The 25,855-nt window shown below is 43.3% G+C and overlaps 2 protein-coding genes across 2 annotated transcripts in view; both read left to right on the top strand.

The window, feature by feature from the left end:
* Positions 1-20,283, top strand: part of ADAM9 (ADAM metallopeptidase domain 9) — a 21,388-nt gene extending 1,105 nt beyond the window's left edge. The window contains exons 2-22 of the mRNA XM_009702042.1: positions 519-616; positions 2,028-2,092; positions 3,186-3,264; positions 5,210-5,286; positions 6,049-6,238; positions 7,039-7,104; positions 7,552-7,623; positions 8,375-8,544; positions 9,780-9,861; positions 10,630-10,763; positions 10,990-11,161; positions 11,282-11,374; positions 11,609-11,804; positions 12,332-12,437; positions 13,195-13,378; positions 14,049-14,129; positions 14,915-15,019; positions 17,317-17,456; positions 17,942-18,044; positions 18,645-18,772; positions 19,558-20,283. Coding sequence (XP_009700344.1) covers positions 519-616; positions 2,028-2,092; positions 3,186-3,264; positions 5,210-5,286; positions 6,049-6,238; positions 7,039-7,104; positions 7,552-7,623; positions 8,375-8,544; positions 9,780-9,861; positions 10,630-10,763; positions 10,990-11,161; positions 11,282-11,374; positions 11,609-11,804; positions 12,332-12,437; positions 13,195-13,378; positions 14,049-14,129; positions 14,915-15,019; positions 17,317-17,456; positions 17,942-18,044; positions 18,645-18,772; positions 19,558-19,672 — 2,456 coding nt within the window. The 3' untranslated portion in view covers positions 19,673-20,283. The remainder of the gene's footprint in view (positions 1-518; positions 617-2,027; positions 2,093-3,185; positions 3,265-5,209; positions 5,287-6,048; positions 6,239-7,038; positions 7,105-7,551; positions 7,624-8,374; positions 8,545-9,779; positions 9,862-10,629; positions 10,764-10,989; positions 11,162-11,281; positions 11,375-11,608; positions 11,805-12,331; positions 12,438-13,194; positions 13,379-14,048; positions 14,130-14,914; positions 15,020-17,316; positions 17,457-17,941; positions 18,045-18,644; positions 18,773-19,557) is intronic.
* Positions 20,284-21,303: 1,020 nt separating this feature from the next.
* Positions 21,304-25,855, top strand: part of LOC104163142 (disintegrin and metalloproteinase domain-containing protein 18-like) — a gene marked incomplete at its 3' end in the record, with an annotated part of 9,119 nt that continues 4,567 nt past the window's right edge. Inside the window, exons 1-11 of the mRNA XM_009702040.1 lie at positions 21,304-21,372; positions 21,583-21,754; positions 22,025-22,089; positions 22,357-22,418; positions 22,757-22,835; positions 22,988-23,064; positions 23,241-23,427; positions 23,810-23,875; positions 24,142-24,213; positions 25,211-25,377; positions 25,813-25,855. Of these exons, the coding sequence (XP_009700342.1) occupies positions 21,304-21,372; positions 21,583-21,754; positions 22,025-22,089; positions 22,357-22,418; positions 22,757-22,835; positions 22,988-23,064; positions 23,241-23,427; positions 23,810-23,875; positions 24,142-24,213; positions 25,211-25,377; positions 25,813-25,855 (1,059 nt within the window). The remainder of the gene's footprint in view (positions 21,373-21,582; positions 21,755-22,024; positions 22,090-22,356; positions 22,419-22,756; positions 22,836-22,987; positions 23,065-23,240; positions 23,428-23,809; positions 23,876-24,141; positions 24,214-25,210; positions 25,378-25,812) is intronic.

Below are 25,855 nucleotides of genomic sequence, written 5' to 3'. Positions count from 1 at the left end.
CTGCTGATGAAAAGTGACAGTGTATGAGAGATACTTGTAAGACAGTAATTGGAATGCGAAGGTTTCAATTTGAAACCTTCTTGAAAATTTGGTGTCTTCTCTGCAGTTGTGTTCTTTTCTCTGGCCTTTTACAAGGCAATCCCAGTGTGCTCTCCTCTGAGATTAGCTCTGTGCTCTCCTGTGTGCATCAGGGCCTTCGACTTTTTCTGTTTGGGTTATAGCTCTCCAAATGTGTGTGGTGCCTTGGCAATGTGGTGCTATGTTGTTTCTAAAAAGCAGAGATTGTAAATATATGATGAGAAACAATGCCAGTCTAGCGGCAGAGGGATCTGCCCCGTGCAGACCCATATGGAGCAGCCCAGTTTCAGGAGTCTGTGATAAACTGGAGATCTAAACTGGAATCACAGGCTGCCCCCTTCCTACTGAAGGGACGTTTCCTGAAGTAGGGTTTTCTTCCTTGTGCCTTATCCTTCTGATTACTTTGTTTCTTTAGCCAGTGTTTCTGTTCTGCTTTCTAGGTTTCCAGCAGGTTTCTCTGTTGTCTTCCTATGAAGTTATAATCCCGCAGAGGTTAGGAAGAGAACGGCGAGAGGCTTCCAATGTCTCCTCAGTACAGGTACTGGGCAGTCTTACAAATGCCTTCAGTTTAGTATCTGCTTTCTAATGAGGTCCACCCACAACTGACCTGAAATTCTCACAAAACACTATTGAACTCATCTAGCAGCAAGCAATTGTCCATCCTTACAAAAGGTATTACATCTAGTATTGTCTTTAGCTGAGTTATGGTGAATATCTCCCTGTTCCAGAGGTTACAAGTTGTCACAATGGATTTTTTTGATCTGGGTATAAAAGTTGCATAATGAGAATTGTTAGGCACTGGAACAAGTTTCAGAGAGGTAGTGGAATCATTATCCTGGGAGATGGTCAGAATCTGACCTGAGGAGGCCCTGTGCCACCTGGGCCAACTCTGTAGCTGGCCCTACTTTGAGCAGGGCATGGGATTAGACAACCTCCAGCGGTACATTCCAGCCTATATTATTCTGCTGTAGCCACCTAACTAAAGACTGCACACTTGAAAGTATTCGGATTAGACTAACTGTGTTTAGTCACAAATCTTACAAACATTGGCAGAATTTAATATTAACAACAATGCCTTGCAGTTTTTTGCAGCCGTTGACTAGTACTCCTGCTGTGATATTTAATATAGTGGTCAGGCGATTCAACTTACCTACTTAATATTTAAGGACCCTAGTTGCTGTGTGTAGCACTTGGCTAACACAAGGCTGTGGAGGTACTGGCTCACAGTGAATTTTCAGTAATAAAACTGTATTGTCCTTTTCCAGTTGTAACTAAGAGGTTTTTCTGTGGAAGTCTTAGAAACAAGGAATAAGAAAACCACAAAGCTGTTTTGAAATAGCTTCCTTCATGTGACTTTTCCCCAGCTACACGGGAAGGGGTACCAGGTTCTGGAGGTAGGGACAATTATAAAATAGGTTTCAGGATCACCCATGCATGGTTATTCCTGGTCTGGTGCAACTAGCAAGATTTGAGAAAAAAAGTTTATTAGCTTAGTATCTGGCAATTTCACTGTGTGGAAGTGGCAGTCATTTTGTCTGCTGGATGTCAAGGAACCAGAGCAAATCCTGATGGCTGTGGTCAGCTGCTGCTTGCTAAGTCTTGCGGGCTCAGGAAAGTCGGCTCGGAGCACAAGGAACACCCGCTCCCCTGACCAGCGCTGGAGTACCAGCAAGAAGCATGGTGGGAGAAGCAACTCAGATTGACAGAGTTGTGCATCCCTCTAGGAGGTGGTTTAAATTTTGTTGGTGTTGGCTGCATCTCCAGCAACTACAGCTATATCTAAAAAGGCTCACGGTACAGACTAGTCCTGAGTTATGGAAGGTGACAGTAGTGCTTTGAATGCCATAGTCTGTTTGTGCAGAGACTGTTTTCTGCCAAACTTTTGTTGATTTCAGAGAACGTTTTATTCGTGAACATGAGTAAAATGCAACTTGTTTTTTTATATTCAGGACAAGGTGTCTTATGCTATTGAGATAGAAGGAAAAGAATACACAATTCATCTAGAAAAAAACAAGTAAGTGATGAATTTCGTTAGGTTATTAAATTCTGTCTTTTTGTGTCCAAATAATAAGCTGACAGGTAGTGTGCGAGTTCCGATTCTTGAGATCCTTTATGAAGAGTGCAGTTACATGCTAGCTCTGCAAAATCGGCAGAGAAAGAGGGCGAAAGTGGACTGAGTCACACAGTCTCGGCTATCAGCCAGAAATTTTGAACTCCTGCAACCCTGGTGATCCCCTTTCAGTGAAGGAAGCAGTAGTTTGCTCAAAGAGGGTCTGGGGAATCGTTGAAACGACTCTCTCCCTTCACATCTAAAAATAAACAAACTGAACAGTATGTCAAGTAAATATTTTCACTTTCTTCTGGGTTTTGTTTATTGCTTCAGGGTTTTTTTTCCTGTCTCTGTAGCGCAAGAATACTAATAAATGAGGAAGCTGACTTTATATCCAAGGCCTTAATACCCATAACTTACAGACAATATAGATGTTGTCTGTCTTGTGTTTAATTTTTAAAAAGGCTACTTGCAGCAACAGCAAGCTACCATTTATCAGGCTATTGCTTCTTATAACTGACCTCACAATAGACATAAGAAACATAACTATTTAAATCCCCTGGGGATCTCTAGCTGCCAGTTGCCAAGCCCCTGACCCTTGAAAACATGGGAATTCAGCTACGCCGCATCAATGGATTTACCAGGGTGGGTCAGCAGTCTTAATCGTGGGAGACTTTCCCAATGCACTTCCTTCTGAAGCTGGGGAAGAGAAGTCTCACGCAGCAGACTGAGTGCTATGATTTTTTTAATTTTTTTTTCTGCATGAAAATAAGTTTTTGGCATAACTTGATGGGTTTTGATGCTTGTTTTACTTATATGGGGTGAGGTGGTTGACTTGATTTCGTTAATGGTTCCACCATTCTGATATCTTGGATTTTGTGGTAGAAATGCACAATTTCTTTGTTAATTTTGGAGGGTTTCCTTTTGAATGTTTCCTTACTTAATTACTATTTATGTATTTCTGACACTTTTGATTGGTAACCTCTTACTGCCCTGCTATAGTGTCACAGTCCTTTCATGAAATTCCTCTTGTATTCCTTTTCCCCTTTCCTTACAGAGAACTACTGCCCAAAGATTTCACAGTTTATACCTATAACAAAGAGGGAAAGTTGCAATCTGAACATCCAGATGTCCAGGTAGGATTTCTTTCTTTTTATACCCTTAGTGAAGGTGACTTGAACACTCAGCATCTGCAGGATGAAGGAGTCATGTATTACAAAATGATAGTTGTATTTTTCACTGGGCCACCTTCTAATCCTGTGCACGTGCTGCAGTCTTCCTGGAGAGAATCCTTGATTTTGGATGAGGATCTAGCCTGGAGCTTGTAATAGACCCGTATTTTCTTATGTGGAGGTGATTGCTAACTAATTAAAAGCTACTCTTCTCTAAAAAGCAAATGCCCTTCTTAGCTGTCGAGTATCTCGTTATCTGAGATACGTCCTTGTCATACAGCACAGTGCAGTGTTGGTATTGCTTCTGGACACAGGCCTTGCTTCTCACAGAGACCAGAGCACACGGAGCAGAAGTGGGATGGGCTAGTGACTGAATATATAGCTTTTACTTTTACACCCAATGGTCTTCCAGATTGATCTGCAAGTCAAAACGAACGGTTGGCTGCTGACCCATCTTTTCAGTTGTGTGAGACTGTCTGTTAGTGACTCTTAAGAATTTTTGAGGGTTGACAGGTTATCTGTTAGTCCAGAAGTTTGGGAACTACTAGAAGGGATGGACAAGATCAAGAGTGGAGGACTTTTGAGAGGGATGTTATCTGCATAGCAATGGAGTTATTCCACTGAAAAAGCATTTGCAGCGCTCTCTTTCTATACAAGCAGACTGCCTGATAGGTTGCCTTTGAAAATTTAATTGCTTCAATAGAATAAGAATAGAAAGCATCTTCTGTGATACAAAAAGCATGAGAATATTTCTAATGGCTTTGCTCTTCTTACGTATCAACACTGTTCCTTTGAAAGAGAAGTGTTGGTCATACGTGATTCATAGGATCTTGTTTTTGAAAACAGAGCACCTGAATCAACTGAGTATTTACTTCCTAGTTAAAAGTGATTGACTAAGAGGTAAAATGCTTTTTCTGCATAAGGTCATGAAAGTCACAGTGACCCAGAAGGATTAGTACATGCCTTCAGTGCTTTCTACATTTGTTGCTAAAGCAACAGGCGACATAACTACCTGACTTCTAAAATAACATTAAAAAATGTGCTTGCCAGAGAAAATGGAGTGTATTTTCTCCATACTACCCCCTTGTCTAGTTTCCAAAAGTAGGTATAGACAGAGGACAAAATGGAAGTATTCTGTCTCATCAGGACTGATGAGAGATGTCCTGTGCAACCAAAAAGTTCCGGCAGTGCAGCGCCTGTTGGCGAGGATAGCAGGTTTTGGCCCTCTTCTTACTGGAGAGAGGTTACGTACAAGTCAAATGTTCTGCAGGACTGTTTTCTAGAAGACTGAAGAAGATTTGGCCCAAATCTGTAGGGAGGGGCTGGCCTGGAAATATTTGAGGCAGGGTGGAGGACAGAACTTCAGAGTGGGATGTCTTACGGTCAAGTTAAGAAATCCAGTTGCTAGATAATGCTGCTGAGCCCTGCTTGCCTGGCATTTATAACATGTTGGCAGTGCCAGCTCTGAATCCAGCTTCAGGTAGCATGACTGAGTGGGCAACTGGGATTTTAAACTGAAATCTATAATGAACTGCTGGCCCCATCGAGTTGTGAAGAGCACCTGCTTTACAGGATAGGGAGGTTGGGATCCAGTTGGAGTCCTGTGCTCTTGGCATCTTGATAAGCTTCATATATGTAAGTCCTTGTGGTACTAAGGCAGGTGAGGAAATGTTTAGATGTGTGTTAGCAAAGGAAATGCTGTTACATTATGGTAGAGCTAGAAACATGTTAGAAGCTACAGACTGTAGATAAAAGGCACGTGGCGAGTTTAACCTAAAGCATATTATGTTCTCAAGTTGTAACTAGTGCCAGTCAGTGGCAGGCATAGCAGTTACATGATCAGAGATCACACTGGGCGTGCAAATACACGTGGAGTATGTGTGTAACGTGCCCTTGTTTTCCCGTGTAGGATCACTGCCATTATCAGGGATATGTGGAGGGGACCCTGGATTCTGTGGTTGCTGTCAGCACTTGCTCGGGGCTCAGGTAGCACAACTCGTTTTTTGTGTCCCTGCTGTCATGTGAGTCTCATGGCTGGCTGAACCTGAAACAAAATTCAAGCTCTGTTTTTAACTGCTGTTCAGCCAGGCAGGGATTCATTGTCCATGGCCAAACTGCAATAGCATATGCCTTTGTGCTGTCTTTCTGTGGTATCTTTTATTCCTGTAGTTAATAGATATTTGAAATACCCTTAAATAAGTTGATGAATGCAGTTTGTTATCAGAGTACTGTAAGTTGTTCTTTGACACAAATTTGGCGTATTTTCTAATTTGCATAGATGGTCACTACAAAGAACTGTACATAGTGCAAAAATGGAAAGTCAAAGAGTCTGCAAATTTTACAAAATTGGCTCTAAAGCTTGTGCATTTCAAATTTGATCAGAATTTTTTTCTGCTTTAGGCTAATTTCTGTATGTTTTGGGACACTGATTTTTTTGCAGTGCCATGTCGGACACCAGAGTGGCAATAGTGTGTTTGAACTAAAGCATTTCTGCTTAAGGCTTGTGATTTAATTTCTGTGGCATTGCAGACTCTTAGAAAAATGCCTATTTTACTATATTTGTGAAGGCCTTATACAGTGAAAGGCCGCTTTCAGACTTGAAATGAAGCATGCTGTTTTGCAAGGACTGAGATATAGGCATGCCTTTAGTTATTGAAGAATAACTGTTCCTTTGTTTTACTGTAAAAAAACTGAGTAACTATCCTCTGTGCTTCATGCGAGAATTTCTTACACACTACCATGTTTTAGAGGTTTGGTGACAATAGGGAACATCACCTATGGGATTGAGCCCATGGATTCCTCCTCTGGCTCTAAACACATTTTATATCGATTGGATTATGTGAAGAAAGAGCCCACAATGTGTGGAGTAACCGCTGAAGATCATGAAAGGGAACATACAGAGGAAAATCACCATCCCAGTATGACCCAGTTGCTGCGAGTAAGTACTCCACTGTTTTCTCCAAAGCCCCCTATAATGGGTTTTGTGAGTGTTCAGCTAAGACTATGGAAGCAGCTTACCAGATTTCCTGGGGCTTAACACATACCTAAAGGTTTCTGATTCAGAGGGCTTTCTATGCTGCTGAAAAACTCAGTTACTTCAACAAATCAGTTGCAACTTCCTTCTGCTTCTGCACATAGCAGTGAGAGTCAAGTGGCTAGTTAGATTATTCATGGGCAGAGCTTTTTGGGGCTTTAAGGGCGGGAACACTACTCTTATTGGAGAGGCTCATTAACAAATCATTGCATGGAAGCTGGAAGAATATTGTGGTGTTTATTCCATTCTCCTAACCGTCAGAATAACAGTTTGGTGTGAAGGTCCCCCTTGTTGTTTAAGGACTGGCTATACAGGAATGAGACTGCAGTAAAAGCAGGAGTATGAAAAACATTTGTGTTTCACTTTCAGGTTGTTGGCATTTGCTTGTTAGTATCTTTCTGCTCCTTTCTAAAAGTGTATGCTGTCTTTCCAAAGAAGCCTGTGTGAAAAGTAAAAAGGTCCCTTGCTTTTGAAACACAGGAAATCTTTGTGCAGCTAAATTTTAGTTTAAAACACTTGTTTAGAAATTGTCATTGCATTGGATTACAGTTCTTGGTTTTGGCTTGTTACTGTCTTGGCACAGTGTGCTTTGGGTGTGTCTCTCAAAGCACTAGTTCTATCAAGTGAAATATGACAATGTCATGATTTTTTTTGTTTACACTTGAATTAATAAAACTGAAGTTGTCTAAAACTTTTTTCCACAGAGAAAGAGAGCGGTCCTACATCAAACAAGATATGTGGAGCTGTTCATAGTTGTGGATAAAGAAAAGGTCAAGATTGTGTTTTGCTTTCCTTTCCTTCTCCCCAGGAGATGGCTTGAAAAGCCCTCAGTCTTCGTTACTCCCAAAGGGATTGTTGAAAGACACTGAAACTATAGCCGAGGTTATGCAAATATGCTAACCTAAGTCTGAATAAACATGTTCTAGGCAGTACTCTTCAGGAAAAAAACCCGTCAGAAATGGAGAGTTTCTATCAGCAAGGAATCTAGTAATGTAAGGAAAACACATGGCAAAAACTGCCTTTGCTGTTTCTCTTGAATATTGAGCTGTTGAGCAGTAGCAATGAAGATACTGCTGTCTTGATTACCATCTTCTTGACAGGAGATTTGAAGCCAGGCAAAAATGTTTTTCATGTTACTAGTCTTAAAATGTTTTGTTCCTTTTTCTAACTCTTGTCTTTATCTCTTCTCTTCATGACTAAGTTTCTTTGTCTTGCAGTTTGAAGATTTTGGGAAGAGTGAAACAGAAGTAAGAGAACACATGGTGCAACTGGCAAACTTCCTTGACAGTGTAAGTTACAGCTACACCGAATGTAAGTGGGAATGATGCTGTGTGCAGCAGCCGTGCAGCTCTGTTTATTTTTGTAAAGAGTCTGTCCTTATACCACTTTAGTGAGAATAAAATTAAGGTTTTTATCAAACCAGGAGCTAAACCTGTTCCCTTAGCTGTGATGTTGAAGACTGATAGAACTCCGAGTCATGCCTGAGCGTTGTGCTGAAGGAGTGCCAGAGGAGCAGGGGCTGCAAAGCAATGGCAGTATTTATTGACAGTGAGCTTTGGTGAATGCATTGCTAGGAAAGCTTTTCCACCTCTAAATTCATCTGCAATCATAATACTTGAGAATTAATTTAGGGAACTCTTCCAACCTGCGCTACATACAGCGAGCGACAGGACAGATTGTTGCAATTATTGCAATATTTCTGTATGTGTACAGGTTAGCGAGAAAGCGTGTCTTTCAACTTGACTGTTTCAGATGATGCTATTTGTCAGGATTGAGACTCCATTTTATTTCTCTGTTGGATTTTCTTATAGTATGGCCAGTGTGGCATTCAGGCATTGATCCTTTAGGTAATGAAGTCTAAATCACAGGGAAAATGCATTCTGGTGATTCAAGTTGTGTACTAACTTTTAAAAAAAAAAAACCCAACAAACCCAAACAAAAAAGTAGATTCTTCCAATAATATATATACCATCAGATCGCTTGTTCATATCTGATGGTCTTCCAAAATATTTCTCCTTTTTTTTTTTTTTCCTTTCCCAGATGTACATCATGTTGAACATCCGCATTGTGCTGGTTGGTCTAGAGATTTGGAAGTATGAAAACATAATTAGCACAGATGGAGGTGCTGGTGATGTGCTGGCAAATTTTGTACAGTGGCGAGAGAAGAATCTTGTTTTGCGCCGGAGACATGACAGTGCCCAGTTTGTTCTGTGAGTTGCAGTTCCTTCCCTTTGACTCTTAAGAAGCTTATTCTATTCGTGTCTACTTAGCCATACTGTAGTATCACAAGTAGCCGCTGTATTTCAGCAGAGAATCCAGTGCAATCTGCTGTGGTTTATGCACTTGTGAAAACATTCCAAGTCAACTTAAGCATTTTTCAGAAGGTTTCTGTGGTCCTTTAATTCAGCATTCCCTCTGACAGGTATATTGCTACATGTGCTGCAATGTTATATGTTGTGTTGTATAAAGCTTCCATTCAGATAATCTTTTGTCAGGTTGTGTACTGGTTAGACTTGTAATCTAGGGCTTTTTCCACTTGAAAATGAGCATAAACCTGGTGCAGAGCATTGCATTTTACTAGAGAGAAAGTCGTTTCTGCAGTTGGTATCCAGAAGCTAGCTACGTGGTTTGAACTTTGACATGTGATGTTAATCTGTCCGTCCCTACTGCCTTAAACTAGCACAGAGCTTCCTGAGCTGTCGTCTCTGCCCCGCTTCCAGGACGCGTGCCCCTTTGCACTTCCCACTCCTGCAGATAGCGCAGTCTTTAGGAAGTCACTGCCCAAAGCAGAGAAAGGGCAGAGGTGAGAGCATGTTTTGCACGGGGCAACAGCCCAGCCTGCCCTTGTGCAAAGCGGAAACTCCCCGTCCCACAGGAGCTGGGAGCCTCTTCTCCTCCGAGGCAGAACAGCACTGTTCAGGTGATGAGGGTAAAATGGCTGTAAAATACCAATTTTTAAAATTCTTTTATAGGAAGTAAAATGTGGTGTATTGTGCTGTTGCACTTGAGCTTTAAGAACTGTCTAGAAACAAAATAAGAAAGTAATGAGAAGGAAGTTGACAAGGAAAGGAATCTATGGAGTTTGGCAACAGTAGAAAGGTAGCTAACAGCCAATTAAAACAAATTGTTTTAAGGGTGGACCATTTGGCTCTTTATATTTAGAGGGAAGATGTGGAAGAGGCTGACTTTCTCTGCAAACTCTTACCTTAATTTAAAAGAACAAAAGAACCATGAATGGAAAGATAAAACTGAACTGGTACATTCATACCCACAGTCAATAGTAGTACTCCTTTGTTAGCATTGGAAAGCTGGAAAAGCAGTATTTTGTGCCCCACAAGCAGAAATGGTGTATTGAGTGGCTGTACGGATGGGCTGTACTGTTGGCAGTATCGTGTGTCTGTACAGTCAGGATGATTGCCTTTCCTTTTTCTCCTCATGACTGTAGGAAGAAGGGGTTTGGTGGCACAGCTGGAATGGCCTATGTTGGAACAGTGTGCTCCAAGAGCCACGCAGGAGGCATTAATGTGGTGAGATATCTTTAGTGATACTGTGAATGTGATCAAGATAAGAGTTTCGCACTCCAGAAGTCTTCCTGGAAGTGCAGAATCTTTAATAACAAAGTGAAAGTGGCTTAGTGGGGGTTTTTATGTGGTCCCCAACCGTTTCTGCCACTTCCATGATATCTGGATCACAACTTTTCTGTAGTCTACTGCATCCTCTGCGCAGCTTCCCCTCTCCTCAGTGTGCAGCACTCCTGAGAAAGGAACCGGATTTCTCTGCTGACATCTTAAGCCTCCCTGCCTTAGTGGGAGCTATGGATGTTCTCAAATCTGTCCTCTCCTGTCTGCTTGACCTGCAGAGTCGTGAACTCCCAAGAGCAGTGCTGGTCCACTGCCCTCTTTATATGAAATTACAGAGCACTAATGAACTGGATTGCTGATCTCGGATAACTGGCAATGACAGCAATCTTGTTTTCTTGGACTAGTGACAGAAGTACTGGAATTGGAGTTTGCATATTTAAGGAGATTTGGACCGGTGTGGAAAACTCTAGTTTTCTTCTTAATGTTGCAACTGCACTGGAAAGTAGAGTTAGGTAGTGTCCCAAATATGTTTGTCCACGGGCTTTTATTACTAAGCAAATGACATGCACTTGGTGGGAAAGCAGACACAGTTGGTCTGAGAATCCTGTTAACATAGAGACAGAATGACAGAGGTGTCTTTTTGGCACATAAGTAAACACTGACTTTCTCAGTGTAAGCTGCCTGCTGATTTTCTTCTGTTTTGCTCTTGTGCAGTTTGGAAGAATCAGTATACAGATGTTTGCATCAATTATGGCTCATGAACTGGGACATAACCTGGGGATGAACCATGATGATGAACGTGTCTGTCACTGCGGAGCAAGCAGTTGCATTATGAACTCTGGAGCATCGTAAGTAACTGACAAAAGGAAAAGCATTTTCTGAGGGTCGAAACACCCCACCCATGTGCTTAGTTTTTACAGGTTGCTTTGATCTTCAAAATACTCTTGCAGAGAATCGTGTTGCGCTTGCAGCTCATGGGGAAAGCCAATGTTACCATTGTTCTACAAACTGAGGGAATGCTTGTGGGTTGGCTTAGACTAAAGATAGGATAAGAACTCATGTTCTCTGTTGCAGGGGATCGAGGAACTTCAGCAGCTGCAGTGCAGAAGACTTTGAGAAGCTCACTCTCAACAAAGGTGGAAGTTGCCTGCTCAACGTTCCCAAGCCTGATGAAACCTATAGTGTCCCATACTGTGGGAACAAGCTGGTAGATGCTGGGGAGGAGTGTGACTGTGGTTCACCAAAGGTTAGTAGCTTGTGTGTTTTACAAACCCTGCCGAGGTAGCCTTGCGTGCCCCTGACTGGAGAGGGGACAGTGCATGGTGGAGGGTACGATTTCTTGACATTCACACACTTCTGTTTTCAGGAATGTGAAAGCGATCCTTGCTGTGAACCAGGTACTTGCAGACTCCGATCCGGTGCTGAATGTGCTTATGGTGACTGCTGTAAAAACTGCCAGGTAAGATACTGAAACATACTATTTGGAAGTGTTCTTCAGTGGCTGGGAAAAGGAGAGTGTTGGCCTAGCCAGTGCATCTGTGAGAGCGAATTGTCATGTATGTACAGAGCATCCACCGAGGGCTTCGGATCAATGCCCTTTTTTGGGAGGCATATTTTGGGTCAGGTGCAGTGTTCGTCTCTGCTGTAAGGTTTCTGTTTTCTGATGCAGTTTCCTCGTCCCCTCTCTCTTTAGCTCCTTCCTGGAGGAACCGAGTGTCGGGCGAGTAACAACGAGTGTGACCTTCCAGAGTACTGCAACGGCACATCCCAGTTCTGCCAGCCGGACTTCACCGTTCAGAACGGTCACCCGTGCCACAACGAGGAAGCCTACTGTTACAATGGCATTTGCCAGTACTACGATGCGCAGTGTCAGGATATCTTTGGCTCAAGTAAGGAAGAGCACGGTGTTACCATTTTTCTAGGAGATGTAGCTAAAAGACTACACTAAGTTTATTTAAAATATATTTGCTTGTTTTCCTGTAACAAAGGTCACCTGGCTTTGGTGAAGGATTTGAAATAGTGGTATATTTATGGCTTAGCCTTCAGACGTTCTTCCTTTTGTTATGTTTAATGCTGTGCTGGTGATTCAAGTAGTGATTTTCTTGCACTGATCATTCCTATTACAGTGGGGATTCTGGTGTATAGGGCTGTAAAGAAACCATGAAGAAATACCAAATGGTATCATTGACTCAATGTTAAGTGTCTATTTTTCTCTCTCTTTTTAAACTTGGAGCCTTGTAGTGCTGACATTTTCACCTCTTTTGTTTTGATCAAGTTCTTAAGCTCTCTGTGCTGCATGGAAGATAGTAGATGTAGCAGGATAATTGCTCTGGGTAAAGGAGACATGATGGTATGAGATGTTTGTGTCCCTATTTAACTTGGTTCCTCTGTCTGGGGAATGGGCTGTTGTTTGCAGAAGCCAAAGCAGCCCCCAACATTTGTTTTGCTGAAGTGAATTCCAAGGGTGACAGATTTGGCAACTGTGGTTTCCATGGCCATGACTACAAGAAATGTTCCAGCTGGTGAGTTGAGCCCAGTGCATCAACAAGTTCCGAAATGTATCATCGAGAATCCTTATTTGGGTGCTGTTGTATTAGTTTGGGGTGTTTTGGCAGGTGCACTGGAGAGAGACGTGTTATGCCATAATCTAACCTTATTGATACATATGCATCATTTTGAAAACACAGTAAGATAGCTTAGATGAGATGTGTTTTTATCCTAATTTCTGAAGCTGTTATTGGCATTTAAAGCCCCCACCCTTATGCAGTTTTAAGTTTTGTTGAGTTTTTGTTTTAGATCGTCCGACTTTAATTTTTGCACATGGTAGTTGAAATGAGTTTGAATGTTCAGGCAGTTCTTCCGTAGCTGGGTTTGAAGCTTTTGTGCTCATGCTGCAGTTTCCCGTGTGTGCGGTGTTCTGTGGCCTCAGGAGGTCTGTACGTCACGTTCAGACGTGGGGCTATGGCAAGGGGAGGTGTGTCCCACATCTCCCATCCTTGTTTGTTCTTACCCTAGGGTGTTCACATACAGAAGAACGAGTAGCAAATCATCATGTTTTCTTTAATGTAAAGATCCCAAGAGCTTACAGGAAGAAGGGATAAATCCATACTCTTGTAGCACTGAAATAAGGCCCAACTCAATTTTGTTTGGCGAGTTGCCTCAATTTTGTTTTCAAGTAGTGTCTTCCAGTAGAAAGGAAAGATCATATCAAATGTGTGATAGTCTTTTTCTCAGAATAAATTCAAGTGTCACTACAGTATTCATATGTTGATGTTGTAGGAATGCCATGTGTGGGAAGCTGCAATGTGAAAATGTGAAAACTATGCCTGTTTTTGGGATTAAGCCTGCTATTATCCAAACTCCCATTAGAGACACCACATGCTGGGGTGTAGATTTCCAGCTAGGTTCTGATGTCCCAGACCCGGGAATGGTGAATGAAGGCACCAAATGTGATAATGGAAAGGTAATTAACAATTAAAAAGTGATTTTTTTTTTTTAAGTAATAATTTAGGAGTTTCATGTGAATAAAAACTTAAGCTACATTGTTTCATGAATATTTATGGCCATTAATTTCTTTGGTGCTTGTAGTTAATGCAAAACTGAGTGAGTCCATTGATTCCCCACACTGCCTAGTACTGCACTGTATGTGCATTAAAAAATGTAATGAGCCTTTCATTTATAGATGAAGCAAAAGAAATTAAGTTTGTTGAGAGCCAGAATCTTTGCTCTGTCAATGAGCAGGAAGAGCTGGGCACACACAAATGTCTTTAAGACAACTTTCAATTAAAATCTGACTAAACTAGAAAGCCTAGAAGCCTAGCCCCAGCAGAGGAATGTGCATTCCACATATCCTTACTGTGCACAATTTAATTGCTATTCCTTTACGTTTAGACTATAGAGACAAAAGACTTCCAGTGACAGTTCAGACCCCATACAGGGAGGCCTTTTGTAGAACAGACATGTTTCTGTGGAGTTGGGGTTTATCAAGTAAGAGTATGAGACTTGCTTTGTGGTCAGCGAGCACAGAGAGGCTGTGGAGCAGACAGCCGGGGGAACACAGGAGGGGGAAGAAGGGGTAGGTCAGTGAAATGCCATCATGCTTCATTTGTGTGCATCTCTCTCTGTTCCCCTAGATCTGCAGGCACTTCCAGTGTGTGAGTGCCTCTGTTCTGAACTATGACTGTGATGTGGAGAGGCAGTGTCATGGACATGGGGTAAGTAGAGCAAGAGTCTCCGCTCCTGCTTGATAGTCCACATACAGCGAACGCTAAGCCTGTAAGTTTTACTATAACTGGCTGTATTTCTGTGTGAGGTCCTGTGACATCTTTTTTGCGAGAAGATTAGGTTCTTAGAGCCAATGACCGTGCAAATATATAAACAGACTTTTTTAATGAAAGGTCCTAGTTTGAGCCAGGCACACTGTAATTGTGCTTAATCAATAGTGTCTATATACTATACCATTCATGAGAAAAATGCCTTTGACAGTGAGCAAAAATTGGACTGAAGTTCTGTAAGTTGAACAAGTTTTAAAATGGTGGATAGTAACTTAATTTTTCTATTTTGTTTAACTCTATAAAATGTCTCTGGGCAAGAGAGCCCATAACAGTATCAAAAAAATCTTTGACAAAAGTTCTTAAGTTGGTATTTTTTGCCAGGCAAGAAGAATTCCCAATTCCAGTGTTACTAATGTAATTTGAAAATCTACATCTCACACACACAAAAAAAAAAAAGCAAAGCCATGGTCTTTAAGCCGTCTGGATGGCTAATCTTGGAAGCTTGTCCTGAACAATGCTATGCTTGCTCAGTCATGTGAAATCTTGAGACGGCTGGCCAAGGACTGTTTAGAGTTGACATGGAAGTTATGGGTTAGTTCTCCAGGCTGAGTGATATGGAAAGGACAGAATAGACGGTCATGGCTACTGCGTGCTGCTTTTAAATATATGGAAACTTTAAGTTACTAAGTAGGCCTTATTGTGATGTTTGTGTGGTTTAAATACAGGTGTGCAATAACAACAGGAACTGTCACTGTGAAGCAGGCTGGGCCCCTCCTTACTGTGACACTAAAGGCTATGGAGGAAGTCTGGACAGTGGACCTCCTTATAATGGCAAGTAGTTATAAGGCAACTCCAGAGTTGTGGGCCTGTCCTGCTGGTGGTGCTGGGCTGAGTGCAGAGTGTCACATTGCTCTGAAGCAGCTAACTTCTGGTAGCTGAAGTTTTGGTGGTTGGCTCTTCACTAGGTTTCATTTACAAACTATTCTAGTTAAGGTTTTGGGCTTGAGGTGCCAACAACATCCTGGCTTGTATCAGCAATGGTGTGGCCAGCAGGACCAGGGCAGTGATCGTCCCCCTGTACTGGGCACGGGTGACGCTGCACCTTGAGTGCTGTGTTCAGTTCTGGGCCCCTCACCACAAGAAAGACCTTGAGGTGCTGGAGCGAGTCCAGAGAAGGGCAGTGAAGGTTGTGAAGGGTCTGGAGCACAAGTCTGATGGGGAGCGGCTGAGGGAGCTGGGGGGGTTTGGCCTGGAGAAGAGGAGGCTGAGGGGAGACCTGATCGCTCCTTACAACGACCTGAAAGGAGGGTGTAGCCAGGTGGGGGTCGGTCTCTTCTCCCAAATAACAATCAATTGGACGGGAGGAAATGGCCTCAAGTTGCGCCACGGGAGGTCTAGATTGGATATTACGAAGAATTTCTTCACTGAAAGGGTTGTCAAGCGCTGGAACAGGCTGCCCAGGGAAGTGGTGGAGTCCCCATCCCTGGAGGTATTTAAATGACATCTAGGTGTGTGTTTAGGGGACATGGTTTAGTGGTGGACTTGGCCGTGCTAGGTTAATGGTTGGACTCGATGATCTTAAAGGTCTTTTCCAACCTAAACGATCCTATGATTCTAAGGTGTTGCACTTCTCTCTTTTGGGATGCTGGGGATCTGTAAAGAAACTGGGCTGGTTTAAGTGCCTTCAGGTGATTTCTGCTGTCTTGGACTGAGATCCTCTTGGACTTCTCTGTATCCAAGCTGGGAACTGAAGCCCCTTCCATTCTTAGATCCAAACAAAACATGAAATTTGGCCGAGGATGTGGATTCAAATCCATGGATGTGAATCTGCATCTCCATAAGGACATGCTGCTCCTAGCCATGGCAGCAGAGATGAGTAGCTGCCCTGTTCTGGTATCTGCAGGTAGTTGCATGTGCACCTGCAGTGCAGTCAGGACTAACATCTGGCTGAGGTGGGCTAAGGCAATGCATGTTGACAAGTCACTATTTTATTAATATTTATTATTTGAGTGCAGACAGCGTGCTTTGTTTGGTAGTAAATACAAACATAGTCACTGCCCCAAACAGCTTAGGGGCTAGAAGAGAGATACGCGATAAAGAAATGGGGCAAATCAGAGGTTTGTTACGCTGTATTGTTTGCAGACTTCCAGTTTGCGCCTTTTTTTTTATGTGGAAGGAAAAGATGGGCTGAGGAGGGAATTTTGTGGGTTTTTGCCCTGTAGTTTTTCCCCCAGGGAAGGTACGAGATCAGTTTTTGACTGGCAAGATGATTTATCTATGTTTGAATGTGAAGAGTGGGAAAACAGCGCTTGGGGCAGGGGAGCACAATTCATGCACATGAGAAAGCAAACTGAAAGAGTCTGTGAAGCTTACTTTTCTCACTGACAGTTTGAAGATGAACTAGGAAGCCAAATCCAAGCTATAGTTTGGAGAAAACTTGTGCAATGCCCGTGTGGAGTATATAAAGATGGGATTGGTGTAGTCCCTTCTATAAGCTGCAAGAGTGATCTTGAAGATTGTTCTTCATAAGATGGTATGGGTTTTGGGGGAAGCTAGATACTATGTTGATGCAATAGCAGACTGGAGAATCGTGTTGGAGCATGGACTGATGCCTCAAATCATCAGGCAAAAAAAGGGAAAGGCTTTTTTTGTACAGCCTGCAATGGAGAAATTTGCTGCATATAAAAATGTAGAGATCATTAAGAACCTGAGTTCTTTGCCTACAGCAAACAATGGTAGGAGAAGAGGAAGATTTAGAATCAGACGAAAGCGCAGAAGCTCTGTTTTCCTTTCTTTCAATTGATCTCGTAAGATCTTCACAGTAATGTAGTGGAAAAAAAATTAGGTATTGATCTAGTAATTCAATATGCTGTTACAGCCCAGGGTATCCTGGCACATACAGTTCTTTCATCTTTGACCAGACAATCCCTCTGAAAAGATAATTAGGAAGTAATGTATTTGGGCATATGTCTTGCAGTCTTACTAGATTCTTTGTTTTTTTCTTCTGTGAAAAATGGAAAATAGTTATAGAACAAATCCTACCATATATTCACTGCTACAATGACTCAAGTGGTGGTAATGCCATGTAATACTTTTTTTTTTCTTCTTCATCGTTTTATCCCCATCGGACAAAGACACTTCGCTGAGAAATGGGCTGCTGGTATTTTTTTTCCTGGTCCTTGTACTCCTTATAGCTGCTGGTCTGGCATTTGCAAAAAGAGACAGACTGAAGCGATGCTGTCGAAGATTAATGTCACGCTGCCATTCGTAAGTACCTTCTCCTTTTTACCTTCTCCTCTGCCCTTTTGAAATAGTCCATAGACATTTGTTTACACAAGCCAATGCCAAAGTATGGAGGCATGTTCCAGTCCCAAGGCGTTGAGCAAAGGCCCCTGCATCAAATGATGGAAGTAGCTTGTTCCAGGCAATGACAGAAAAGATAAATTCATCTTAAATTGAGGGAGCAAAGAACTGTCTTTTTACCATTGTTTGTTGTCGTGCATTGGTGATGGGTTTTATGTTTTTGGGTCCCATCTTTGGTGTAAAGTGGCAAAACGAAGCTGTCATGGTCCTAAACAGAAAAAAGGTTATGTTGTTTATTAGGTTTGTGGCAAATATTATCTTCCTGACATTTGATATGTGCTAAGATAGTATAAATCCACATAGTGGGTTTGAAGTGCTTGGATTCATAACCTGCACAGTTATTCTGTCAAGGTTATATGCTGACGCAGTCCATACCAACTGGATTTCAGGTCACTTCAGTCACCACCTCCTAGGACAGAAACCGAACCGAGAGACTACCACCACAGAGGCTTTTCACATGGCATGCCTTATGCTCCGAGAGGTGCACCCATGGTAGGAATGATCTACTTTTCATTACTTTATTTGTATTGTTACTTTAGAGTAACAGATGAAGGCAGTTTGTATAGTTTTTGCCCTAATAAAAGCTTCCAAGATACTTTATTTTTTCATTTCTGCAAACCAGGTTTTCTCTTTGCTAAGAGGCAAAGAGAATAATTATTTCCTAAGGTGTGTGGAGGGGAACTCTTCAGTTTCCCACAGTTTAAGCTTTTTTTACGGGCTTTACCTGTCTTGCTACCCCCTTTCCCTTACACTGGAATCTCCAGCCCCACCTGAGGAGGGGAGCAATCCCTGCCAGCTCCCCAGCACCACTCCTTTTCAGACCAGTTATCTCTCTGAATGCAATAACTAGCCAAAGCACACTTGCAGAACAAATCAAACGCTTGTCGTGATCAGCCTTTCTGTTTTTTCCAAAATGTGGTACTTTCCAGACTGCTGTTGCTTCTTTCTACTGAGTTTCTCAGAAGGAAAGAGCAACTCTGACATTTCCAGGTTTGTTTGCAAGTGGTCTTAAATGTCACTTAACTAATGAAACAAATGTTTTGATTCCCTACATGCAAATTTGTGAACGTTCTTGTTACGTTTTCTTCATAGGATATGGAACCAAATACCTTTCCTGTTCCATCTTACCCAGTTAACCAGCATCCTCAGCAGGCTTACCACCACTCTTACTACCCATCTCCGCAATACCAATCACCACAGCCACAGAAGCTGCCAACAAGGTTGGTTGAGTTATTGCAAATAACTATTGGCAGTTGCACTGATGTATATGTATTGTCATTGCCTTCATCTCTGTAAGTATTAGGGTATTTCATCACGTATTACATGCAAATAGGACTGACCTTTTATTGAAAGAAGTTTCTCCCTCATTTCACACTATGGAACTAAAGTGCTGTTACCCTAAGCATTCATTTTACACACGCTCACGGCCACATTTTGATTTCAGAATGTTTTTGTGGGGCCAGATTAGCCCTGTTGCATACAGGTGAATAAAATGCCTCTCAAAATACGCAGTTTAAGAAGAAATTACTCAAAAATATGTAATTTCGCCGATTTGTGAATGTTATTGCCAAGTTACAGGATCATTTCTCATTAATTTTGAAGAGAAAGTTTTCCTTTATTTTTCATTTGACTTTTTAATTGTATTTCATAATGCCTATGCCATAAAACGTGCATATCCAGAAAGTGCAAGGTATTGAGGAGGAGTACTTTAAAATAGCTTGTGTTGGTGGGAAAGTTGTGGGGGTCTTTTAACTATTTTGGGAAGAATGGTGCGTTAACAAACTGGGGTTCCCTGAGGATTTCAGGCAATGGAAAACAGAGTCTGACCATGATATGTTCGAAACAAGGCTTCAGCGTGGAAGCTGAGATTGCGAGAAGCAGCATAGATGGCTGGGGGGGAAATTTTGACAGTGCCCGCGGGGCCAGTGCCAGGCGAGAGGGAGAGGGACGTGCGTACAGGATATAAGTCACCTGGACTGACGACAGCTTCTCTGTCCTCTTGTAGGCCACCGCCTCCGCAACAGAAATGTGTACCTCAGGGACCTCCTCCATCACAGCAAAAACGTTTACCTCAGGGACAGTATTTTCCTTCTCGACCGGCACCTTTGCCTCCCAAATAGCTTTTTGGCTTCTTTGGGGCCTTCACCTGAGCTGACCTGTTCGCTGCATCAGAGCTGAAATTGCAGTTGCCCTTCTTGCATTGAGTGGCCCATGGTAGTCCCAGAAAGCCTTCCTTCCACAGCCTGGGATAAGGCAAATGAGATATTGAAACAAGGAATGTAAAACTTTAAACTAAATACCTCTACCAAAGCTACAGGAACTGAAAACATCTAACCCGTTCTTAGATCTGTCTGAGTATTGTGGCTTTGCAAACGGCAGCAGGGCTGTCCAGCTGGAAGTGGAGCAGCCTGCAGTTTAAATCATCTTTAAAGTACAGCACTTGGGAGTTGTTTTTGGTTCCCCATTTCTGCAGTGAGCCCTAATAATGAAATTGTCTGATTTGTTGTCGTCTTTCTAAATGTACAGTGAAGAATTGAAGTAACCCATACCATTTTCAAAATAAGGAAATCTGGCCAATTGATTTTAAATTATTTTGCATGGACTGGAAAATGTTATCCATTTACACATTAATGGCACAAGTGAAATAAGGTATCAGTGTACTTTTTCAGAGGAAGATAAATATATTGTAAACATGTTTATGCATGTATATATGTTTATTGATGTGTAATAATGCACTTAAATTCTTACTTTCATGCTGACTGACACTAAGCTGTGCTGTATAAGCACTAAGTTTAATGGTTTTAAATTAGTAACTGTGAGTTGCTAAATGAGAATCCTGTACTAATTTCCACTAATACCATGAAAGGGCAATGAAAATAAAGGTACGAAAAGACTGGCCATATTTTAGTTTTAAAAAACCAGGGTGCTCTTCGGTTTTAATTTGGGTCTGAAGATTGAGTAGCAGTCCTGCAGAACGTTGAGAAGCCAAAAAAAAAAAATGTATCTACCTAGAGCACCTGAGCTTCTCTGAGCACTTTAAACAGGAATCTGTTGACTAATTCAACCTTTTCACATAATCCTCAACCCTTTTTAGTGTCAGTCAGGATGCTTACAGGCTAACTTGCATTAGATTGGACTGCCATCTGTTTCTACACCACTGACTAAACTAGATTTTAAACCTCTTTTCTGAAAAGCAGTGTTTAGCGTTTGGTGTGCTGGCTAAACAGGAGGAGAGGAGGGATCTGTTAATGGTGATGTTGTTGTGCTGTGGGAAGAAACTGGATGCTGGTGGTCACAAATGGAAATCTGTTGCACAAACTTGCTAAAAGTGAAATAAGTACCGAAAAGAGTGCTTGGCTTTTTCACTTTGTGCTAGCCACTGAGTACAAACTCAATCTGTAAAATCCCCCATAACGTTGCCAAAAAAAAAAAATCATCTTTTCTTCTGTGTATACATATATAAATACATATATATATATATAGTGTTTGCATTTGCAGTAATAAAATACTTGAACTCCTGTGGTTTCCCATAAACTTAGACTAAGATTTATAACACTATTAAGATATGTAAAATGTCACCTAGAATATCACCAGACGTATTTGTGGAGTGTTCTGTTTGTTCCAAGATAATCACTCCTAATTTTTGTTGTATTCTACTCAGTTTGGGCTGTCTGTAACGATGAGCTTTGCAGCTGAATGAGGCAGATGTTGGCGGGAGCCTCTCCAGGCAGCTCTGGTTCGGAGGGTGGGGATGGGAGGAGAGAATCCAGGGAATGAAGTCATCCGAGAGAGACAGACGTACTTAATTGTATGTGAAGCTGTATGTATGAACTAAAACTATGCTGAAAATGGTGCCTTTTAATAGATAAAGAGTTTTTATACTTCCAGCATGCATGTTAGCAATATTTGCAGGGTGGTGGTGTAGGGCGACGAAGATGCGGTTTTTAGAAGCGATCCTATGGAAAGGAAATAGCTCAAATTTTACATGTGTTGAATACTGAAGATGACTACTGACTTTTGTTTTTTAAAGTGTACGCTTATCCCCGTCCCCCGAGTAGGTCTGGAGAAAGCGGAGGCTCTGCCCGTGTCCGACCTGCCTTTAAACCTTTGTGCTCTGCGGAACCGGCCCCCGCTCTCTGCAGTGATGCGCGTCGCTCCTGTACCGTCGGACTCTGAGGAAAGGGCTGTTACCGACCCCCTTTGTAAGAAACAAATGAGCAATAAAGATGCCGGTTTTTATACAAGGTGCTCTCTTCTGCCTCTGCTTTCCGGGGTGGGCGGGGCCGTTACGGTTACCGTTAGGCCGTTACCATTAGGCTGTTACTGGTCAGGGAGATGGGGCCGTGCTGGGGGGTGCTGCTGCTGCTGTGTGAGTCCGGGCTGGGCCCCCTCGGTCCCCCCTTGCCCTTGGGGCCACCCCACACTGCTGGGGACCGGGCTCAGCACTGTGCGGGTCTCTCTCTCCCCTCCAGGCTCACAGGTCCTGTCCCAGCTCACAGTCCCGCTGCGGCTGCCAGCAAACGCAACGAGAGAAGGGGTACAGCAGCCGGCGTGCTGCTTTGGGGGTCTCTGTGTGGGTGAGGAGGGGGATGTGGAGGAGGAGTAGGGGGGGATACAGATGTGCTGGCAGCTGTTAACGGAGGCACCACAGTGGTGCTGCCAGCACAGCAAAGGCTGTGCCTGCTCCTTGAGGAAGCACTGAGCTCTTGTGCTTGCCCACGGTGTTTGCGGTTGCCCTCCGAGCATGCTTTTCCAGAATTGCTGTTCCTAATTCTCCCTCCCTCTGCTTTTCCACACGCACAAGGACGCGGTGTCCTACGTCCTCAGGATTGAGGGGAGGCCGTACACCATTCACCTGCGGCAGCAGTAAGTTGACCCTGGCGTTGCCTCGTCTGACCACTGCTGCCCTGTTCCCCAGTCGCTGCTGGGCCGTGAGCTCTGTCCCTGCATGGGATGATGCCGGGATCATGCCCTGCTGCAGGCACTTCCCAAAGCCCACAGGGGATGCGTGTGTGTGTGTGCCATGCGCCTGAGTGTTGAGGGGTGGCAGAGGGCTGGAGGAGAGTGGGAGGGATGTTTGTGCCCATGAGCCCTGATTCCATTGAGTTCTGGCAACAGTGCAGGGTGCAGGACCTGGAATAAGCTCAAGGAACTGGGTAAGCGATACTATTTTAAGTGCTTTACTTTATGCGTTTCTTTTGCAGTGTCTTTTTATCTGATGATTTCAGGATTTACGTGTCTAATGAGAATGGATCTTTGCGCTCTGATTCAACCCATATCAAGGTAACTTTGGATTGCTCTGGCGTTTTTGTACCATGAGCATTGGCAGTGTTAGAGCTGCTCTCCGGTACATGCAGTTCAGCTGCTTGGGCAACAGCTGACGGAAGTGCCTTCATGGCCACAGAAGGGGCTCCTTGTCCTCTGTCATGATGTAGGGAGGCTGCCACTACCGGGGGTACATCGACGGTTTCCCCAGCTCGGCAGTGACTCTCAGCACCTGCTCGGGGCTCAGGTAACAAACCACCACCTCCCCGTGCTACCGTGCCCGCGGGCACTGCCGGGTCTTTGCTGCGGGCGAGGCCAGGGATGCCCCGGCAGCCTCGCTCGAAGGTGGCTAGGGCTGGGGCAGGTTCCCCGAGGTGGCTGCTGGTACCCGGTGGCAAATAAGCGGTGCTGTCACCTTGGCAGGGGCTTGCTGCAGTTTGAGAACATCAGCTACAGGATTGAGCCCCTGGGTTATTCTCCTTCCTTCGAGCACTTTGTGTATCAAGTGAGTGACGAGAAGATGGCAGGTTCCCTCTTGGCCAACAGCAACCCGAGCGAGAACGGGCTGACAGCAGAAGAGATGTGGAGCAAAACAGATGGAGATGTTGAAGTGAGTGGGTGCCTGTTCTGGCGGTGGTATTGATGTCCTCATCATGTGAGGAGGGGTCTGATCCCGCAGGAAGCTTTGGCCACTGTTGTCTGGATGGATGGAGATGAGGGGGGGTGTTTAGGAGTGCCAGTGCTTGTGATGGGGTGTTGCATGGATGGTTACTCATCTAGTGCCTAACAAGAGGTGTCACCAAGGTAGAACGATTTCTGAAAAAAAAGTCAGAAATGGCAAAGTTGGAATGGCTTCTTGATTTGTGCTAATCTGAAGACAGCATCAAAGTATTGCTTTTTAAATAGATACTTGAGTAGTGTAGCAAACCTCAGGAATAAGGTGACTGTAGAATGTAGAAATAAGTAGCATTAGAGACCACTTTCTTTTTCAGCCACTGTCACCTGCAGCACGATCTCCCAAATACTTCAAAGTGTACGTAATTTTGGACAAGGCTTTGGTAAGTCCGTGCCAGTCATCTCGTCCTTGTGTTTGCCTGACTTTTATGAGCATAGAAATGGTGCCATTTCCCAGCTTTTATATATATTTGTTTTCCCTTTTGAAAAGTTACGTGGACTGTGGATTTTGTAGGAAAAAAAGAATGAAAATTTGTAGCTCACCTTTACATGATGGGATGTTGGCAACCATTTCAGCCTTTCAACATTGTTCTGCTTCATTGTGGTAAACACCTTGTCTGCTCTTACATCCTCTTGGGTTATTTTTCAGTACAACTATATGGGTTCAGACACAAATGCTGCAACGCAGAAGATAATCCAGGTCTTCAATTTAGTCAACAGTGTAAGTTTTAAAGTCTGGTTTGCATTGTAGTAAGATGATGGGTGGATTTGATGTTAGTAATGGCCACTTATTTCCTGGCTGCTTTGGGTTTTAGGAGGAGGTTATGTAAAAAAAAAAACTGGCGATCTTCTGGCTGTGGTGGCTGGGCATGGTCTGGCAGTGGCTCTCAGCTTCTCGGGAGCCTGGTCTAAATTTGATCAGAGGTGGGCGAGAGGTTTAGTCCTAGTGGGCTAATACAAAGGTTTGGGTTAGCAACTGTGAAAATATGGTCTTTTAAAGCTGTAACGGCACTAGCAGCGTGGTCTGTGCTAGAGTTATGGTTAGCTGCTTGGGGTGAGCCTTGACCTGCGACAAGTCGGTATCGAGGCAAGTTCTGGTTAGCAGAATGGAGTAGGAATTTGCAGAACCTGCCCACCGGCCCGCCCATTTCCATTTCACAGTGCGACTGCACCAGGAGCGTGGAGTAAGCTGTCTGACATTTATAGCCTGTGAAGTGTTTCACCAGGAGGTTTTCTCTAAACGCATCAATCTGCTACAAATTGGCATCTTTCCATATGTGGTGGCAATGTCTCATGCAGATGTACCAAAATGCAGCCAAAGTCCGTTGTTTTAAGGCTTCCTAGATTGTTCCCCACTCTGGGCTGCAGATCTCGCCTCACTGATCAGCCACGCAATTAATTCGTTTCCACTCAGGTGTTTGTAGGCAACTTCTGATCCTGTTCTTCACTCCACTGGTGCTGTTACCATTCACGTGTATGATGACCAAGTTATTAACAAAAACCTTAAAACCTTTCTATGAAGTTATTAGGCTTTGTTCTCATGCCTCGTGGTGTATCTTTCTATTTTTTAGATTTGTTCGTTCTATTTGTCATACAGATGTCATTCAGTGACTGACAATAACAATTGGCTTTTCCTGCCTGATGTATTGTGTATAGAGCTGTAATTCAGCTCCGAAAGAAAGGTATGTGAGCAGGCATTTCCTCTGTTACGCTTTCAGATGTTTAATCCTCTTAATGTTACCATTGTGCTGTCCTCCCTGGAGCTGTGGATAGAGGAGAATAAAATATCGACAGCAGGGGAAGCGGATGACCTTCTACAGCGATTTTTACAGTGGAAACAGTCCTCTCTCGCTCGGCGGTCATATGACATAGCTTATCTATTAGTGTAAGATAAAGGTTTCCTTACTCATTAAAGGTTACATAGTAGAAATCAGTTAAACCAATGTAGGTTGAACTATAAAGATTCCCATGAAAAATGTCTTTTTTTTTTTTTTTTTTTTTTTTAAAAGAAACATATTTCTTACATATTGCCTAATTCCTTAATATTCTGGAAGTATTTCTTTCAAAGACATACCTTTCAGTGACAGTGTAGTGTATCCGGCAGCCCGTGGCTGAGGAGAGGCTCCGCTGCAGCCCCGGTCCCTGCCTGGCACTAGCACTGGCACTGGCCACCATGCAGACCCTGCCAGCACCTCCCCAGGGCTGGTGGGGGACAGCAGAGAAGAGGACCAAGGGGGCAGTCAGGCTGTACAGACCCGGGATCCTCCACTTACCCACAGTGACCGGAGTGTCCCGGCCGTTGAATGTGCATGTGTTTCAGGTACAGGGACCAACCAACGTTTGTGGGAGCAACCGCACCGGGG

Source organism: Cariama cristata, unplaced genomic scaffold (genome assembly GCF_000690535.1).
Source record: "Cariama cristata isolate BGI_N322 unplaced genomic scaffold, ASM69053v1 scaffold12266, whole genome shotgun sequence".
Lineage (NCBI taxonomy): Eukaryota > Metazoa > Chordata > Aves > Cariamiformes > Cariamidae > Cariama > Cariama cristata.
The sequence above is the reverse complement of the archived record's forward strand: the minus strand, read 5'-3'. Positions and strand labels throughout refer to the sequence as shown.